This window comes from Rhea americana, unplaced genomic scaffold (assembly GCF_003343005.1).
Source record: "Rhea americana isolate MKP2758 unplaced genomic scaffold, rheAme1 scaffold_145, whole genome shotgun sequence".
Classification (NCBI taxonomy): Eukaryota; Metazoa; Chordata; class Aves; order Rheiformes; family Rheidae; genus Rhea; species Rhea americana.
Genome location: NW_028185539.1, coordinates 779,268 through 799,624, shown reverse-complemented (window position 1 = coordinate 799,624; position 20,357 = coordinate 779,268). Strand labels below are relative to the sequence as shown.

At 40.0% G+C, this 20,357-nt stretch overlaps 1 protein-coding gene across 1 annotated transcript in view; it reads right to left on the bottom strand.

Moving 5' to 3' along the window:
- LHPP (phospholysine phosphohistidine inorganic pyrophosphate phosphatase) overlaps positions 1 to 20,357 on the bottom strand; it is a 114,046-nt gene that overhangs the window by 71,363 nt on the left and 22,326 nt on the right. The window contains exons 4-8 of the mRNA XM_085299119.1: positions 18,067 to 18,254; positions 16,276 to 16,429; positions 13,710 to 13,773; positions 12,463 to 12,555; positions 2,573 to 2,664 (exon numbers count right to left, since the gene is read on the bottom strand). Of these exons, the coding sequence (XP_085155245.1) occupies positions 2,573 to 2,664; positions 12,463 to 12,555; positions 13,710 to 13,773; positions 16,276 to 16,429; positions 18,067 to 18,254 (591 nt within the window). The remainder of the gene's footprint in view (positions 1 to 2,572; positions 2,665 to 12,462; positions 12,556 to 13,709; positions 13,774 to 16,275; positions 16,430 to 18,066; positions 18,255 to 20,357) is intronic.

Sequence of the window (20,357 nt, the reverse complement as noted above, 5' to 3'; positions counted from 1 at the left end):
CTACAGAAACACAGAGGCAACTCAACTGGAGTTACACACGGTTACCACCAGTCCGGAGCTAAAATCTCTGGAAATCTCACAGCACCAACACTGAGCCGCTACAGCAAGACTCTGAAGCTTTTGTGTTCTGTGCTCATTTTGCAAAATAGCCCTAGCTTTCAAGGGAGGTGCACAAGTTGCTTCTAACACTGAACTAAATGTACTAATGGTGCCATCCAGAGGTACTTGAGTGTAGCGCGCAGCTCTGTGCCAACAAGAAATGCAAGTTTGCAAGAGTATAACCCTATACCATCAGACATTAAACTAAACCAGCCATGAAAAAATTGTATTCTTCTGTTATTTTTCACTTCCTTTGCCTATCAGCTTTCATTCACTTGTTCATTTCAGCCTCTCTGAACACTTCATGTGTGTTTTTATTTTCTGTGAATACTAAACCAGTATTTCTTAAAAATATACACATCTCTGGCCTCTCTTGGAAAACAGAAGCTATTTCATTTTACTCACAATTGCTAACTGGACTGGCACCATATGCTCAATTTTGAGAGGCACTCACCTCTACTTCTTTGCCATATGATTTTGGATACTAGCAACCACACTTTGTAACAGGAAATTTAACAGTGGAAAGCAATCTTTTGTTTCCCAGTCGAAAACAACTGATGACTCCCTTATAAGCTGCGAAATTGTGACTCAAACTTCATACTAGAAAATATGTTTCCAACATATGAATATATACATACACATACATATGAAGAAATATATACACATAAATGTACATGAGATACATATTTATGTGTATATATATATACACATATACGCATACATATACATGACATATGTCAGCTGTCTGAAAGATCTGAATGCAGCATCTCCTGTGGCTTATCTTATGATGGGCTAAGTATATCACAGGAGACGTTTGTTCAATTTAATTCTGTTTCCAGAGACATTTCCTTCACTGACACCCACATCTGCATGATGTTAAGATGCAGATTTGCAAAGTGCTATCTGCTGATCTTCACAGACACCAGAGAAAAATGAATTTTCGAAACTTAACTCTCTGCTTTAGGAAGCTAATTCGATTATACAAATTACAGATAAATAACCTCACAGCACAGATTATATGCTTTTTTCTTTTTTTTCCTCTGAGATTTATTCTGATAGACAGATAATTGATTTTGAGCTCTATTATCTAAGATGCAAAAATACCAAACTATAATATACTTGTATCTGTCTTTATTCAGATTATTCTTTCAGAAATCATCATTTAGTTGTCCATCAGAACTAGGGCAGTGGGTATTAGTTCAGTTACAATTGTCTTCAACTTGCACAAACTAAAAGGAAAATGGAGAGAGATAATTCACTTGAAAATTAAAAAGTAACAAAATAATTTTTCTGATATCTTATGGCAACCATCAATCTCACTCTCTGCATCCCTCCTAAAAAGGAAACCTCCTTTTACAGTATTTCAAAATAAAGCAAAGTTGTAAAAATAAAGATTTTGACAAATTATAGACGCTGTTATTGAACTATGTCTACTACAAAGAGGTACGTATAAAAGATGGAGGTTCTTGAGTGTTACGGAGTCCAAATGTTAACGTATGGACCAGCGCCTACACTGCATTTGGAGACCCACCTTGAGCAGTCTTCAAAGCTAAACTTGCCTGAGCATCAGATGATACTGGTCCCCTGGACCATATCCTGTTTACAACAACACTCAGGTCTCTTATCATCAGCTGCAGAGACACAGCTCTTTGGTCAATGAAAGCAGAGGATCATGGAGACTCTTGCATGGAGAAGGGGGTGAAGGACCATTTGAAAGAGATGAATGAATCTGCAGAAGCCTGCTCTAGTAAGTGGAGAAACAGCTTTTGCAATCCAGACATCTCAGTGCTGAATATGTATGTCTGGAGAAAATAACAGATACATGAAGTCCTTCATACAGCTGTAGGATACAACCTATAGAGATCTCTGAGTCAATAGTCTAATTTTATAACTTTAACCTTGCTAGAAGCTTCAGACACATCTTATATCAAATACAGAACATTCACATTCAGCCATAGAAAAGCAAGACCAAGAAACATATCAGCTCTGAGCACTAAATGTCATGAAGAAATTAGAACAGTAATTTATTAGAAAAGATTTCTTTAAAAGATCAAAGGCAATAGGCCTCCCAATTCCTGTCACTTTCCCATTCACAGTGTTTTCCTAAAATGCTTTTTGCAAATAAAAATGTCATCAACCACCTGATTAGAGCCTAACTGCTGCATAAAGTGTTTGTTCAGACAACAAATGGAAGTGTAAATTGTTGGCAAATCTGTCCCACCAACAGGGAAAGATCTGGAAAGACATGGGAAAAATCAGGTCTGGTGTACTCATTTTAAAGCACTATTCAGAAACTCCCGTAGGCTCCAAACTATAATTCCTTTTCTTTTAGAAATTAACGTGGTGTTAAAAAAAAAAATCAGAACACAGTGTAGTCTGAGAGAAAGGTAAACACAAAAATCATTATCTAGAGTTATTTCTCCTCTTTCCACGATTACCCATGCGGAGTGCAGGCTGTATAATTTGAACTGACCTGTACTTCCCTGTCCGTACTTGCACGGCTCGCATACCGCACTGCTGGGCGCCTCCTACATCATTCACAATATCATCTCCAATCATGATGGTCTGTCAAAGTAATGAAATACAGAAAAACTGGTGTCAAGTGAATTTTATTTCTGTCATAATTCATACTTCTTTGACATAATAAACAGCTTGATTTGATGTTTAATACTGCCATCAGACAAATTAAACAAGATAATAATGTCATCATATTGATTAAAAGTCATCCTACCTTGAATATAATTCATGCTATGCCTCCTTGAGCTATATGATAGTGCAGTACACATCCGTACAATTTGTAATCAATCACAAAAATCAAAGTGATTTGGCACATAGTTCAAAGAAAATGTTCAGTTTTATGAAGTTAGTCGTATTATGTTTCTAACCATGCATTTATGTTATGCTCCAAGCAGTTTAAATTAAGGTTAACATTTTAAAAACTTCCTTAAAATTTCTTTAAAAAAATTTAAAAAAATTTAAAAAAAATTTAAAAATTTAAAAAAAATTAAAAAAATTTCTTCCTTTAAAAGCTGGTCAAATGCTTACATTTGTGATCATCAAAATGTACAGCTTTGCAAAGCTTGATCCCAACCCACTCTCAGGAAAATACAGAAATTCAGAAGGTCTTCTGGCACTGTAAAGTCTAATTTATTTATTTTTACATAATGTGGCATGATATGTACAGGCATAACAAGGTCTGCATTTTGGCCACCTTAAGTCTATGCAAATATTAATAAGCTAAATTGAGTAGACTACAAAAGAAACATAACTGAGAAAAGACCTTCTGATTTTGCTAAAGAGATTTGTCTATCTGACAAAAATATGTATTGTGCATGTTCACTTCAGACTTCCTATCTCTGTTAAAAATCTTTGTTAAATCAAAGTGCATCAACCAAAGGGTCTTTCTCACTGATAACGGTATCTGTAAAAATTTTCAAATGGTTACTCTCAGCTGCATTGAAAACAATTAACTTACTCTTCAAATTTAAAAATGGCTGGGGACTTTCACTTCATAATTTCAACATAAAACAATAATCTTCAATTAATAAGAAAAAAAGAATCAGCTTTCAATATTCCTAAGAAGCTCTGGATAATTCTCAGGAGAACAGAGGCTGTACTTAAAACTGTATATCAACTTCAAAAAGATGTAACCTAATTTATCTATCAGATTTTAAAGTGTGATTTTGCATGTTTCATATCAAAGTTGAATTTTAGCTGAAACATATTAATTAGCTACATCTCGAACTACTTGATCTTCACCTGGCTGAATTAGCCTCCTACTTTATAAACTTCACTGCTAGGCTTTCACAACGATGGTATTTTACAACTCTTGCTGTTAGGAAGAAAATCTTGCCTAAATTTCTGTCCCTTCCAGGCATTTTTGATCAGCAATAATTTTCATATTTGCACATCAGACACATGGAGCTGCTAAACAAGTTGTTTCTTCTCATACTAAAGAAATTGCTCTTCTATTCTTCTTTCAAGTTCCCTGTCCTGTATTTTTTCTAGTGTCTGTTATTACGGGTCTTTGTCCCAGATATGGGCCTGGTCTGCAGCCAGCCCAGGACTGCCTTAGATGGCAACCGGGTTCCTAAGAACAGCATCAAGGGGGACTCTGCTGGCACGTACAGAAAGTCAACCTAGCATTTTCCATCTGTGGTGAACTGATAAATAGGCTCTTGTCAAAGAGGTCATGGGAATGAGACACACAGTGGAAACAGAGATCGGCTTCTCTAATAACAGCCGTCTGAAAGGAATTCTGAGCTTTTTCATACAGCTGGCCACAGCTTTTGAGGAAAAAAAATACAGAACTTCTCTGTGGTAGGCACCAATCCAGTCACCACTTCTGGCCAATATAAAAGCCTCTTCTTCATTTGCCTTCACATGGAAACATCTCTCTAACATGGCATACAACCACACGAGATCACTGGCCCCAGGCACTGGAGAGCCTTGCCTTTCGCAAGCCTACAGGTTCCTCTGCTCTCAGCCCTTCTGTGCGGGAAGGAAGATCATCACGCAGACGTCATGGGAAGCTGTCTGTCTCAACAGAACAAGCCCATGGCTGAATAGGGTAGGTACATTTTCCCCAGTGATACAGTTTACCCATGGTCCACTGACAACAGGAACTTGAAAAACAATAATTTACTTTGCGAATTCCAAGAAGCTGAAGCCCAAATCATTAGATCATCTAATCTAGCCTCATTTATAACATAGTCCACTGATTTTCTTTGAGACATCCCTCTTAATGAGCCTAACAGCTTGAATTTTAGTAAGATACAAGCTATGTTTGCTGATGGATACTCTGCAAAAAAGCATCCAGTTATGATCTGTGGACAGCAACAGACAAGTTACGTGACGTAGTTTAACAACAAGAATCGTTCATTGTTAGAAAACGCATCTGAAACTGATTTTTACTTGGCTTTGTCTGGTTTCAGCACTCAGTCACAGTTCTTGTTGAGTCCTTTTTCTTTAAACAACTTTGCTTTGGGTTACTTCCCTACACGAACGTACCCCACCCAATAAGCAATCACGATTTGCCACTTATCCCTGCATCAACCTGTCCTGTCACTACGGTCCAGCAGCAAAACTCTGTGGCGTCCAAGGCAAGACATTACCTGGGTACTCCTTCCCCTTGCTGCACTCAGCGAAGTTCTGTGCGTGCGCACACACACACACACGTGCACCCCCTCTTCCTCCTCCTTCCACCCCAAGGATACAAGGCCTTGTAAGACAAAGGACTTTTTTAACTCCTGTACTCTTTGCAAGGCAAGGAGCTCCCCCGGGGCAGAGGCACTGTACTGGCTTCCGAGCCTCGCCAACAGCAACGACAGGTTTGGGGCTCTTCCTTACCGCTCTTTGGCACTGCCACGCAGAGCAGGACCGGGGATAGCCATGCTCTCCCTCACACCACTCTGTTTCATCAACAGCGATTCCAAATTTGCTTTCTCGCATAATTAATAGTAACTCATTCCTGGGCTATCAGTGCACTGTAAAGAATCCCACTGGATTGAATCCAACTGTTAATTACTTTCTGGGACCTTTAGGGATTTGACTTTGTTAGTCTTTCTTCAGTGTCACCTGTACTTCAGCATGAGGTACAGTTCCCCCTCTCTAAGCAGTTAGCTGGCCAGGACTAAATCAAATATATTGAAGTTTAAAAATATCAAAGCTCCAAAGCTATCTTTATTAAGTAATCCACCTAATTACAACAGAATCCTCTCCCACTTGCTACAGAGCACATAAAGGAAATCTCAGGTTATACCTAAAGCCCCAGCTGAACAAGTTTTGTAAGAGCACTCATGAACCAGGCTGAACTACACACATGCACATCTGGGAGCAGTTTCAGCCAGTAAAAAGCAAATCCTCTTTTGGGCAACCCATTAGGCCCAGTGTGCAAGCTTGTATACAGTAGTTACCAGGCCAGTTCACCATTCATGTTGTTCTTACATACTGTTCCTGCGAGAGACTATCACTGCCCCTCAGGTTACAGATATAAGAGGCTGTCCCCTGAAGTCAAGGCTCATTCACCTGGTTCTGCGCTGAAGTAGTTAACTTTGGAAGGTTTATATATGCCCAGCCTTGCCTCAGCCTGCCTAGGGCTGTCACTGCTGTGATCACACTTTGAGAGCTACTTTTAGGAGGGAGCAAAGAGGTGAAAAACCTGCAGGACGGTGCTTAGAACTGGGGAAATCACACCCATAGGGAAGGAGCAGCAGGAGGCCATGGGCCAGGGTGCTCTGCCCTTCTAGCTGTCTGCTCACAAACTGCCTCAAGGCCGCCACAGGATGGAAGGATCAGTCTTTTTCATCCTTTGATTATTGGATTATTTTCCTTACCCACTCTGCTCAGTGGACACGTACATGCTCCTAGAAAGATGTTTTCCCCTGTAGGGAGTTTACCTTTCCTTACTTCTCCTGTAAACAAGCTATTCTGAAATGGGGAAAAATGACGGGCTCAAGTACGTGTACACAGATGGAGAGAACAAGAATCCCACCATTACACGCAGAGCATCAGAGAACCGGGCATCCCCCTCCGAGCTAACTGCTACTACCAATCTCCCTCCAAATCATAACGCACTGGTCTTCTCTCACTTGTGTGCGCTGCCTCAGCCCTCTCCTCTTGAACAGGCAGCAGTCCGAGGGGCTAGTGTTTCAGGTCTGATTTCTGAAATCAACGTAATTTCAGCCCTGGGGTCTCAACCCCCTGAAAAGGAATTTCCTCTGAAAAAGGGGACACGCAGAGTTGGGAGGCTTACCAAGGAGTCAAGAGTGCCAGTGAGAAGTTTGCTCACCGGTGCTGTATTTTAGCCTGCACAGACAAGTTTTCCTGCAAGAAGACAGTCAGCTCTGCATGTGCAGCTGCACATGAGCAGCGATGCCTATCCAGGCCAGCTTGTGGCATACGCATACAAAAATGTACTCCAGCCCCTGGGGATTTCACAGATTTACTATCGGTGAAGGGCAATAATCACTAAAGGAGGACCAATTATTCCCAAATCATTTAGGATTTAAAAAATCATTGGCAAGAAGATAGAGGTCAAAAGGTGCACTGTCAAGGGAAATAAAAAAACTCTACCTGTCAAACCTGGGTTTAACTTCCTCTCTGACTGCAATATGGTAAGAAGAGAGAGAGATATAAAACTGAAAGGTCACACACCCACTGAAAGCAAGGATTAAAAGATCTCCATTTGCGTTCACATTTTACACAAGAACACGGACCATTAATCTGTTCAATTATTCTGTGAAAGCTATGTTTTTTTTAAAAAAAAATCAGCTAAAATTTACTAAAAAGGGCAAAAAAGCCGTGAGGTACTCTCTCCAGTTTTAAGATGAATCCTCAAAGAACTAAGATGGGCACAATTTATATTTTCCTAAATTGTGCAATATGCTACTACCAGTGAGAGAGAGATGGCATGTGGTTGTAAGCATGCACCAAAACTAAGCGAACCCACTGCTGTTGAATAGTCTAACTGAACTCAACCTACATCAGTGGTGAGTAAAACTGGTAGTGAAGGAGATGAACGTATGACGTGGAAGAATTGAAGGTACGAGGGTACAGTATAATCCCTTCTGGCTGGAAGTCTGCGACACAGAAATCGCCACCACAGCCAGCAATCTTCTTGGCATTCTCTTTGGCCACAGATCCAAAGCATGGGCTGATATCTCTTACCCACAAAAGCAGCCAATACTAGTAAGGCTTAAAAGATGCTGGTAGGGTGATGAACAGGAGCTCCATGTACTTGCTCTGTGCAAAGAGTTTCAGTCGTCACTAAAATCACAGAAAAATGTTTTATCAGAGGAAGAATTACTGAGTAAGAAAATGAATGAGGCAAAATGACAACTATATTATATATTACTCAGATATACTGTTGCTGCAAGGAACTATTTACGAAGACAAGCTCACGTACAGTACTTCAGAGGCTGAAGTCTAAGGAGGATGCAAACGTTAAGATGCACAGAAGAAAGTGCACTGACTTCAGCGGAATATTTAACAGAGCAAACCTTTCTAGAGACAAACATTTATGCCTTAGCAGACTTTTGCTGTAGGCTTAATAACACTAATCATGTTAGATGTGTCAAGGATATATGGAAATAAAGCTTACACCCAAAATCTTCATTCTAGTATTAAGACCCTTCACACAAGAAATAGTGTATTTATTTTTCTCCCTGTTCTCCTTGGCCCAGCTGGTAATCGTCTAGGCTTCAGGATCCCGTATTACTGTTAATTATGTTTGTATCTGGGAAGTACTGGCTGTGCAAACATCAGCCACGCAAAGGGCATCGCGTGTGGCCTCTGACCCGGGAGCAATGGTACAACAACGCCGGTGAAACGAAGAGATGCATTAAACCCCTAGGGCAGCTCTCCAAAGCCCCCAGGGGCCGAAGCCTGACCCTTCCTTGCGACACGGACACCCTTTCCAGCTCTGGCCACGCGTGGGAGGGCTGCCAGGCGCAGCGGCAGCCCGCCTGCCCTCCCTGGAGCGGCTCTCCTCCGCGCCTGTGCACCGCCGGCTCTCGCCTGAGGTCTGCAGGTGGCACAAATGGGAACTGGTTAACTACCGGTAGTTTATGTGCTCCAGTATGACCTGCCATAACTCCCATTAAAGCAGGACAATTTGCTATAGATAGAACCTTTTATGATTGTATAAAACTACTGGAACCTTAACATTATCTAGGTTTTATTGTAAAGCTGTAAAAATCACCCACTGTTACAGCTGCCTTAAAACATATGAATTAGGTATTTCAGTAACCTTTAAGATGTGTTATTCTTTGCTATATTACTGAATCATAAGACAGGTCTGGTTACCTCTAAGAGGTTTAAGTTTCCAATCTATTAAAGTAATACTAGCAATCTGTTATTTCTAGGCCGCTGAGGAAAGGTTAAAATGAAAATTGGACTTCAGGGAGTTCCTTCTATTTTAAGTGCAGGTTGAAAACATCTCAGCAGCAGAAGGTACAGTCAGGGTCTCAGTAAGAAGCAGTTATCAAGGGAAATGACTGGTGATAACTTTATTGATTAAAGCAGCTTGACAAATTTAAAATTTGCCACTGTCTAGCATTACTGTGGTAAGATAGATTTATTTTAAAAGTATTTTTCATTAAAAATAAGGTAAAAGAAAATTGTAGTATGTTTTCAAAGGAACAGCTCATCAAAAATGATTTAATGACAGTATGGGTTAAATGAATTCCACAGGTGGAATAAATTATTAGCAAGCATTTTCAAAAAGGACAGGCAAGTAAAACCAGTCCTCATCTTGTCATTACAAGACGACAAGCATAGTTCTTTCAGGAGGGAGACTAAAACAGAACACAGTGGGTAACTAACTACAGAACTTACTGTATTGCAAATACTTTTATTTTTTGTGTGCAATTAACTAAAAAAACCCCTGCAAATCCGTCTCAAAAGAACATTAAAGGTGCAAGGTCCAACACTCAAGTTAGGAAAATACGTTAGAATTAAGGTAGTTCACTCTGCTGTACTTTGTTCCTCCTGTGCATGTGCACAATGATCTGTTTTTTAACTACAGCAGTATGTAATGCTTTTCCATAGTTAAAAGTACTGACTAGTCACGTGATGCTGTAATGTTGTGGTCCTGTTTACCTCCTTGTTAAGCTCATACACCCTTCATCCTGATGCTCTCTGAATACAAAAAAAAAAATACCTACAGACTAGATCTATTACTACAATTAACTGATGGCCTTAATGCTAGAAACTATCTGTAAAAAATACTTCTCTTAAAATACAAAGCTATAGCTGCTAGAAGCATTGAAAAGCTGGCAAAGAGTAGAGGAAATAAATAACAATTTCTGCCAGGGACTATTACTGCTTTTCTATATCCAAAGCAAATTCTCCTGAAGTCAGTGGGAGCCACTCCAACAAGCCCACCCTCTGGAATTTTCTTTTGCTAGCTTGGCGACACATTAAATCATCTGTTCAAATTTTCTGAGCAAAATTCCTGAGACATGAGTTGTGGTGTCCTGTCACAGCCCAGTGTAGAAACGTATCTCCATAATAATATTCTCTGCAATGTCAGAGGCTGACATATTCTCAGTGCTATGCTACACAAACTGGGCAAAGCAAAGTTGGAGGAGAACCTCACTACACTACTATAGGAAAAGCGCCAGTAACTCCACTATGCAGTAGCCATAAAGACAGAAAAAAAAAATCCCTCAGAAGACCTCTTCCCTTCTACTCCTGCAGAGTGTTCAGGTTTGGTATAAGCAGAAAGAAAACACAGATCTTCTTGTGTTTGATTCAGGAAGCTGGAATCCAAGGGCTAAGGTGTTTCTTTTTTTTTTCCTCTCTCCTCCTAGATACTTTTTCTTTAAATGCCATTTTGTTTCTGAAATAGATTTTTTGGTTGGATGAATGGATTGAGCAATTGCTGTGGCTGTACCTGGAATATTACGTTCAGGTTGAGCTAGCTTGTTATGGGGAAAATATTGACAAACTGCAGAGACACAGTGCGTTAGGGTGCAGAGCAACTGAACCACACGGGAAGTCACTGAGAGCTGAACAGAGAGTTCTAGTAAGACACAACTACTATGGTGATGACAAGTCTACAAATAACTGGAAGGAGAAATACCCAGGAAGGACAGCAATTATTTTGGTTATTGCCTAGAGAAAAATTAGAAATAAGGAGATGTTAAGGGAAACGTTCAGATGAATCTCAGAAAATGCTTTCTGCCCGTGTAAAATCTACTTGTCTGTGAATACTCTCCCTAAGGTATTTAAAGTGCAGTTGTTTGGCACACTTAAAACTACTTTAGACAAAACATTAATAAACGTGCAGCAAGGAACACTGCTGCAACGGGAAGGAGATGGATTAGATGGCCTACCAGATCTTTTCCATCTCCCCATTCTATAATAAAGAAAACCCAAACACATGCTGAATTACAGGGCCATAATTTCATCTCCAGGTTCTGGGGACCGTACAAGCCCCCCAGACTTCGCTCTCGTGTTGTTTACGATGTCACCCAGCCCCCTTGATGGAATTACTACCCTGTAATTCACTGCTGTCTGCTAGTCATTTCATATTCATCCTTAGGCCTGCGTGACATAACAACAAATCAATAAAGAGGACATGGGCACAGCTACAGAGAGGGGAAAACAGGCCCTGGTAAGTAAGCAGGGAGTATCACACCCTCAGAGTGTTTGTGAAAAGCATGATGAAGCCAGTAACACAAGAGGAGTTTTCAGGTCAGTCACCACTTCCCATTCACCTAAATTAGAAAATATCTTACTTCTGACCTTCCCTTTAGGAGCTGCACTAAAAAGAAAAAAAAAGAAAAAAAAAAGAACAAAAGTGACACCAAAGGAAATAACATTATAGCTGCAATTCCATCATGCTGCAGCCTTCAATCTCTAAGTGCACTGCCAGTCTTTAGGGGCACCTCTCATTTTGTCTGGCACAATTTCCGTAATTCCTTGGGGATACCTTGCTTTTATTCTTTTGTGCTGTTTTCTTGCCCTCAAATAAATAAAATTCACAGTAGTACATGTGAGCAATTTGTGGCTCCTATTTATGCATAGCAAAATTTAACAAGTACCTGAAAGACCCATGACATCTCCAGCAAAAAGTTCATTAAAATGGGTAAAAGATCAAAAGCCCCATCAGCAAGTGTCTTTTAAACTGTGTAAGAGGATTGTTTTAGTAGCATGCACGGAGTATTTAGAAGTAGCAGTATTAAGAACTGATCTGCTCCAGAGAACATGGAAGTGTGTCCATTTTTCCAGAAAATATCTCTGTCACTATCTTGTGATTGGCAAATAGTTTTTGGAGTTCAAAATTTCAGCATTAAGGACATGCATCTTTTCTTTTGAACAATGTGATTTGAGAGGAAGCCGAAAAAGAAGGCATAACAAGAGCATAGGTAAAAGAAGAGACTACATTTGAGAATGAAGGGATGAAAGACACTAAAAGGGGCAGAGGTATGGATGGTCCAAATCAGAATACAGAGAGAGAATGCAAAGGGAAACAGCAGATGGTCAAAATGAGCCGTAAAGAAAACAAATTCAGTAGATCCCCACCTGCTAGCAGTTACCGTCTTGATAGTCAGTCCTCATTGGACTGCTTCATGTTATCCAATGGCATGGTTAAGTATTTTTCTCACTCCAAAATATTTTTCCACAATTTTTTTTTTTTTTAATAATAATTCATAGGATGATCCTGAATATAGGTATTTTTCTGCAGTACATACAATAAATTGCTTCCTGAAAAAAATCTTTGAATACTCCCCCAGACTTTACCATGTCCTCGTAGCTACATTCCCTTCAGCCCCTTCTGTGAGTTTCTGTGAAAGACAGTGAATGACAAAAAAAACACGTAAGCATATCCGATTGTCACTGTATCAGAAACCTTACCTGCTGCGGCTGAACTCCCAGTTCTGCTAAGGCTGACTCAAAAAACATTTTTGCTGGTTTTCCGACTACCTCAGCTTGAATATCACAAGCATACTGAAAAAAAGAAAAAAAACAAAAGGAGAGAGAGACGCACACAAATAATCTTGTATAGATCAGAAAAGGATTTGTTCAACTCCACAACCCCAGCCAATTGTATAAAATGTATGTGATTATTGATTGATGCCCTTAAATAACAAAATGGATTAGCAGATGAAGGTGACTATCAGAGAGTTTGGATAAGAGGAGTGTTTAATGCTCTCTGGCAGGAGAGAAAGTCCTCCTGAAACATCTCAGGTTAAAAGCCTGTTACTTTCTCCATCATGAGAGAAGTCTTCAGACTCGATTCCATTATCACTTATTTCTGCAGTGGTATTACTCTTACAGAAATAACAAATATCCTTCATGAATTAACAAAAAGTATTGGATGAACTTAAAGATGCATATAGTTTCCCCAACCATCTAGCATGTTTTTATGCCTTAAGTGATCAGTCTGAGCAGGATATTCTCCTGCAACTAAGTATCAACACTGGTTGATATAAGGTTTTTCTGGATTGTTCCTAGACAGCTAGAAGCCCAATTTTTTTATTTGGGAGGTGAAAACTCTCCCCAAACCTCACATCAATACAAATGTGCTGCAAGCATATGTTATATCCACAGTCTCTGTGACCGCGTAACCCCCCTACTTTGCTTTATTCTCCATGTCCACTCTGTATTTGATTTTTTCTCTGCAAATCTATAAAAGGGAGCATAATGGCTCTCTCCTCTCACTCTCAGGCTGGCTTATCTATCAGGTTCCAGTTCTGCACATATTTTAACAGGACTGCACTCAGGTATCTTGCTGGATAAGGGCCTCATGCTGTAAACTGCTATGGGAAGAGCGGTGTTAGTAACACCATGCCAAACATAAAACAGACCTTCAGTTTGGCTCGGATATGGACAATATTCCGTATCTGCATTTTCTGACTTTCCTTCACAGGCTTCACTTCCAATACTGGAACAACAATAGTAAAGTTCGCGTTTCAAATACACAAAAAAATTACAATCAGAATAAAATCAATACACCTATCCTCAGAATGCAGCAAATGAATTTCATTTGTGGAAACCTCCTACACCAAGGTGAGTAATTATAGAAGATGACCCTTATTTATACCAGTTACTTTTTAACAAGGTGCACAGAGCGAGTAAGCATAATGCAAGCTATAAAATACCTCTAAAGCCTTCATATATGCTCCAACATCAAGTTTCAGACCATCGGTTTCTTTATAATAGCGTCTGGAAATGAAAGTGATAAAGTTCCAATGAAATGAAAATGTTGGCAGTTAAACATAAAGAAACCCTATTTCTGCGCATATATATATGTCCATATGGCTGCAACAAAAAGTCAAGTCATCAGAAACTCCAGAGCCTTAATTTAACACAGGGAATTAAGTAAAGGACAGGCTCAGGACCGTGCAATGCTGAGGAAAATATTTCAGGTTGCAGATCAGATGCCCATCTGGCACCTGGGACACAATTCCACCGACTCCAAGGGACTTCAGCTAGCTTGTACGGGGACGAATTTGGCCCCACTTTTTTACCTCGGCAATGAGAGTGCACTAGCATCTCATGAAGGACAGCAGTTACGTTGTCCTTGCTTTCAGCTAGTGATGGAGAGCCCTTGGCAGTTCTGAAGCCAGGGCTGGCACTGACCAGCAGCTATAATGCCACCTTCAGGCATCTGGAAGGAGACACTACACAGTTTGCTATCACTCCTCGCCAGTCTCCTACATGAAGGAAGCCAGGGTATCACTTAAGCTGCCCTGACAGGGTCTCCCTCAGTCACCATGGCCGAGAATACCTTCCAAGCTAAATTCTGTTCCTTCTAAAAAACAAAAAAAAAGTGTTCGTATTGCCATGAAGCTCAAAATAATTTGGAATCTTTATGCTGCTTTTCTGGAATAGCAATTCACGTTAACACAAGTCTTCAAAGCTCTCTGATTAGGGTAAACACAGGTTTCTGTATGTCAGAAAAAATGTAGGATGAGCAGTCAGTTAAGATTTTATGCCTTATCCTTCTGCCATTTTCCATTATTCAGCACAGCCTCCCTTTAAAATGACCACTTGACCTTTGCTAGAACAGCCATTAACCTTCTATAGTCTAGCGTAAACAGCTTAATTTTCTGACAGTGGCATGACAGAAGAAATTACAAAGCCAATTCCCACTCTCAGCCCAAAACAGATGCTAAATGTAAATCACTCCATTTTCAGGAGGAGGGCATTCTGCTTCAGTGCCTCTGACACTTTCGTTTTCTATGGAATGAACTAAAACTTTAACAGAAATCAACCTGCTTGCTCAAGGTATGTGCGCTGTAAGGTCCTATCAATTACATGAGTTTTGCACATGAACAACAGAGCGAGCTCGTGGCTGTTTTTTTGCATACGGCCTTTTGCATCAATGATGCTTCCCCTGTTATATAAGCAAGATTCATCCAACTTATAATCTCCCCTCTTAAGGGTCTGAGAAATTATCTACCTACTTATCTATCATTATCTAATTCATTCAGCAATTTCTGCAGAACTCACACTCACAGTATCCAAATGTTTGATCATAAAAAGCGCTCTCATCATGAAATCTGAGCTCAGAGAATCCAGACGTGGGCTACTGTTCTTTTAGAAAATAATCCTTCTAGAAATTATGGTGATTCTGTTTTAGAATTGTCTACATTAATGAATGACTAAATAAACACTTATATATGTCCAGACTACAAGGGCATTGTTGCATTGCTCAGGATGCAAATCTTAAAGGTTGATTCTGTACTTCATTTTGACAAATGCTGTTACATAACACAGAACTCCGTTATTTTCTATCTGTTAGTCATTTTGCTGTTGGCTCCTAACATTTTCTCTTTATCCTCATAACTTAAAAATTTTAAGGATTTTTTGCCCATCTTGTAGAATCAGAGTGCCAGGTGATCGTCACAAGTGTCAGGTGTGGCAGCACAACGGATTTAACTGTTCCTTCCCACTGGTAAATTCTACTCTGTTAAATCAATAATCCATTAGCTTAGAAGGGTTTTCATGCCCATCATGGTCTGCTGAACCACTGAAAAAAAGTTGTCACTACAGTTTCTCAGGTTAATCACGCATTTTTTTTTAAGCCCATATGTTGCGTAACAGGTAAGAATGACTCCTTCAAGGCATTCTATCATTATTCAGTGTTGGCATTACTAACCTGCTTTTTAAAATCTCAGACTACATCTAACTGAATTGGTTTCAGGAAAGCATTCAAATTCCATGACTGGATTTCTTCTGCCTATGAGAAGAGGTGGTCAAGTTAACCTTAAATATTCATATAGGCATTAAACTATCTTAAACTGACAATGCAAAATCACAGCTGCTTTTGCAGGTCTTAGTTGTACATAGCAGTCTAGCCATTTCTCAGTACACATGGGGCTCCACCCTTCGGTCTTCTCAGCCACTACCTCTCCACAGCCCATTCAAGGGAAACACCTTCTTTTAGGTATCTATTTCAGCTTCATCAGCGAGTTTCCCCTTATATCCAGTGGAAGACTACAAATAAGTGGCTTGGGATAGGTGGACCAAACAACTGAATGACCCATTGACAGATGAGCATACCAGCCTTCCAATCTAGATACACAGAGTAAAAGTGAGTAGTATGAACATCCACACTGATATCTGGCCTCTGTTAAGTACAAAGACACTAGAGGAAATTAAATATACCTACTATATAAAAACATACAAACTAGAGGAAGAAACCAACAGCGCTTAACTCACCCTCTTCCAAGAGATATCAAAACAGGATTCTCCAACCCAATCAGAACTCTGAAAGCTTCATTAAGGTTTGCATAGGAAAAGTTGTCTGCTGCATCTCCAATTACCACGCAGTTTGGGTTTGCTTTATCAATCTCAGCAAATTCAGGGACAACATCTAAAGAAAGAGGGAAAAAAAAAATCACAAACCTCTCATCTTTTCAAATCCAGTTGGAATTTATGGTTTTCTTAGATTTGTATTTCCCTTCACCCACCACCAGAAACACACACACCCAACCAAGTCTGAATCAGCTGTTCTTTACCCTCTTCTGTTCCTGATTGGGTTCTGCTATTTATCCATCTTACCATGAAGAGGAAAACCAAACCATTTTGTCCCCTTCCTTAACTCTCACCACCCACTTCACAGCAGCTTGTTACACCTGGGCATCTAGATCTGAGGCAAACTCTCAATTAGGTTAGTGAAAACATTCCTGCCAGGGCAGGAATCGCTTCCTTTCTTAGTGCTCATCCTCTTCAGAAGAAAACACTAAACCTAAAAAACTCTATCACGAAAATAAAGAGTTGAGAGAGGCTGCAGCACAGGGGAAGGGTGAGGAGATGACTGCATATGGACTTTGTGCAGGTAGATCAAAGAAAGAGTGAGCTGTATATAAGCCAGGAGAAGGATGTGGTTATGATCAGAGGCTTCATGATCACATAGATGCAATCATAGTCCCTGTCTCAGTCCACAGATTGCCTTACAAGGAAGTCTGCTTCCATATTTTCTGTCTCCCTTAGACTTGGAAAAAGCTGAGGGGCAGAAAGGAACAAAATATATCTTCATTGCAGAAGTATTTCTGGATAGGAAGTGATAATAAATCTAACAATCTTCATTTGTTTGAAAATACTCAGTAAAAGCCAGCTGCTGATCTAATTGCTAGAGAGGCTTTTCAAATGACAAAATCAGGTAGGTATTCAGCTGTTTCTCCAGGCAGGCATTAGCTCTCTTGGATACCTGAAACATACAGTGTTTCAGCAGCAAAAGCATTAGAGTTTCTCTGTGAAAATAAAGATAAGGGTAGTGAAAGAGTGGCAGCAGCTGAAGAGATGGTTGTTCTACCTTGTGCTGAAAGGACTGAGGGATAAGGACAATGGTTTCTGTAACGTCCTGTATAAGTGCATATCTATCTTTCTAGTTTCTCTCTTGGACACACTGTGCAGCTTGCTGATTCCCAGCAGAACTGGGGTTGTCCTAACAAGAAAAAGGGCTTAGGACAGACTGCCAAATGCCCATATTACAGAACTGGGTGAATCGGGACTCACACAGGTTGGCTTCTTGGCTTCTCACTCCCTAACTCAGAAGAAGGCTCTGTGGCAGATGGAGAGACGACATGCTCCTATGAGGAAACAACTAGGAAAACTGCCCCAAGCTAGTCTGCAAGCGGGGAAGTTTGTAGGCTATTTACTTCCACCACTATTATACATAGTTCAAAAAAAAGTTCATTAAAATAAATAAAGGTCTCCCTGGCTGTGCTTCTTTGTCAAGTTATTCCACCTGCCTACAAGCTCCAGGCACATTCATTAATACCACTATGATAAATGAGATCTCACTTATTCAGGCCATACCACTAACATTTATTCCACGGTTTCATAACTAGGCAGAGTAGAGTTAAGAATTTTCCCCTGTAGGACAATAACAGCTGGGAGTTATTCCCCTCACAGAGCTCTGTGAAGTGACTTGTCCATCCCAAATGCCCACATCTTTGTGGGCTGTCCCCTACATGAGTCCCAAACTCTGCTGCAGTGTTTTCCCACCGTTGTGTACAAGCAAGTGTGGCCTCAGGTTGCGCTCCTTTAACACACGACAGGCTGCTGGTGCTGGGGCAGTGACTTCATCCACTGAGATGTCAAAACCTAAGCCCTGGAGCTTCTTCACAAACTTCTCCCGGGTTGCTTGTGTTTCATTCGTGCAGAACCGCAACTTCAGACCAGACGCTTTGATCCTGTTGTACAAAAGCAGCAGAGGGGTTAACTTGACACAGATAAGGAGCTGGGCTCATCAGCTTTGCTGTCCTCAAAAAGCTATCACATATGCAAGACGAAGAACATAAAAACATATTTGTATTAACTTAAACATGTTTTTTAACTATTCTAATATTATTTACATTTAATGCTGTACCACAAGAATATAGAGTATTTTCCAAGAAAACCAGAAGCCGACAGTTAACTTAGATAATTACAATGAAAATGCAAAGATGGGGTACCACACCAGGAGCAGAATTCCTTATTATGACCAAGACACCCCTCAATATATTGATACATTGTGGGTACTCCAACAGCAATGCTCACGTGCAGAGCCCCAGCTACAGCAATACCTGCCCTTTTGGGGCAGACAGCTAACCTGAGCATGGCAGCATAGGCTATGCACATGATCCCAAGGATATACATGCCTATCAGGCACACATTCCCTCCACACACTACAAAAACCCCTCAAATTCAGTTCTTTATTTTTAATCTTGCTCACAGATGTATGAACATATGAATTGAAGGCACAGCACAGCCATGAGCACAAAAGCTAGCATGATACCACTAGCTATTAGCTAGGATTTTCACTTTTCCACTTACTGATCACCTGCTACAGCAATCAGCACTCATGCAGGAGAAGCAACTGTAAGGTTTTGCACTTCTGTAGACACCAGAGAAGAGGCCAGCTAGCTGCACCCTCTTGCAAGAATGATGCTTTTGTCAACACAGGGGTGCCTTCAGTCACATTTATCATTTAGTCTCTCATAAAACACCTCTGCTATTATTTGTCAGGTAACCCTGAAAAATAGGGCACTTTTATTAATAAATATTTACAGATAAGCATTTTTGACTTCTCAAGAGAAGAAAAGCAAACATAGCCTCAAGTGTCTAGAGCCAAGGAAACAACTCCTTTGGATCAGAACTGTGCAGCCTCACGCGAGTCCCTCTGCTTCTGAGTGACTTAGTTTCCCTGCCCATAAATGAGAACATTAAAAGCACATACAGCACAATGCTTCAAAATCTACAGACGAAAACGTTAACTACCTCAGCTAGCCAGTACTACTACATGAAAACAAAATATTAGCTGTAATTATTCTTCACTGCGGTTTTACTAGAATCATTTCACAGTCTCAAACTAGAACTGGTTTCTTGCAGCAGCTAATGACTTGAGATTCACAAAGTTGTTGTGATCTCCTGGAGAGGTCACAGAGTGGTCTGTTCTCCAGGGACGGGTTTTTAATCCTTCAGAGAACCAAAGAATCTCAAAGTGGCCATGAAAACCACAGATGCATTGAAAATGCATCACAATTTTTTTTTAAAATCTTTGTAAAAGGGATTGTCAGTCAGCTCCTCAAGTATATTCAAACGCCTAACTCCTGTCAATTTTAGTGTGAATTTTTACATAATTATATTGAAGACTTTGACCTGAGTTAAAAGGGTTTACATGCCTAGCTAAATTTGGACCTAAGCCCATAAATTCTTATCAAGATATTATTAAATTTATTTGTGTTAGGATGAAAAGGGGCTTTTCTATTAGAAAGCCCTCTGCATTGATTCTCAAGACAATAAAATAAATGGGTTCTTCCAGGGAAGCTGTTCCCAATAGGCTGGTATAAACATCAAAGCCAGCTAAAGATAATGCATCTGATAAAGAACTTTCCATCAAAGAATTCTTAGAAATCTGGTCCCAATCCAGCAAGCCCCTTCTACGCATTAAAACTGCATGTCAATGTCTTCTTCAATAACACAGGTGATTCATTTCTTTCTTATTATTTGTCTTTCCTAATCATAGGTATGTGAATTATCAATTACACTTAGTGGTTAATTGCCCTTCATAAAGATAGCTCTTCTATTTTAAATTAGGCAGTTAATATATTGTAACTAATAGCATCCACTTGTACATTATAAATATATCTTCATTGATTGGGGCGGTGAATGTGAGATTCACTCACAAGTTAATGAAGCAATTGAGTGAAGAAGTGCAGGGTGTACCCAGGGAATAATTACTGCTAATGAATTATGATGTGACCTTCTCAGAACAATGAACAATTGGTGCGACAGTGAGATGACAGTATTTCACA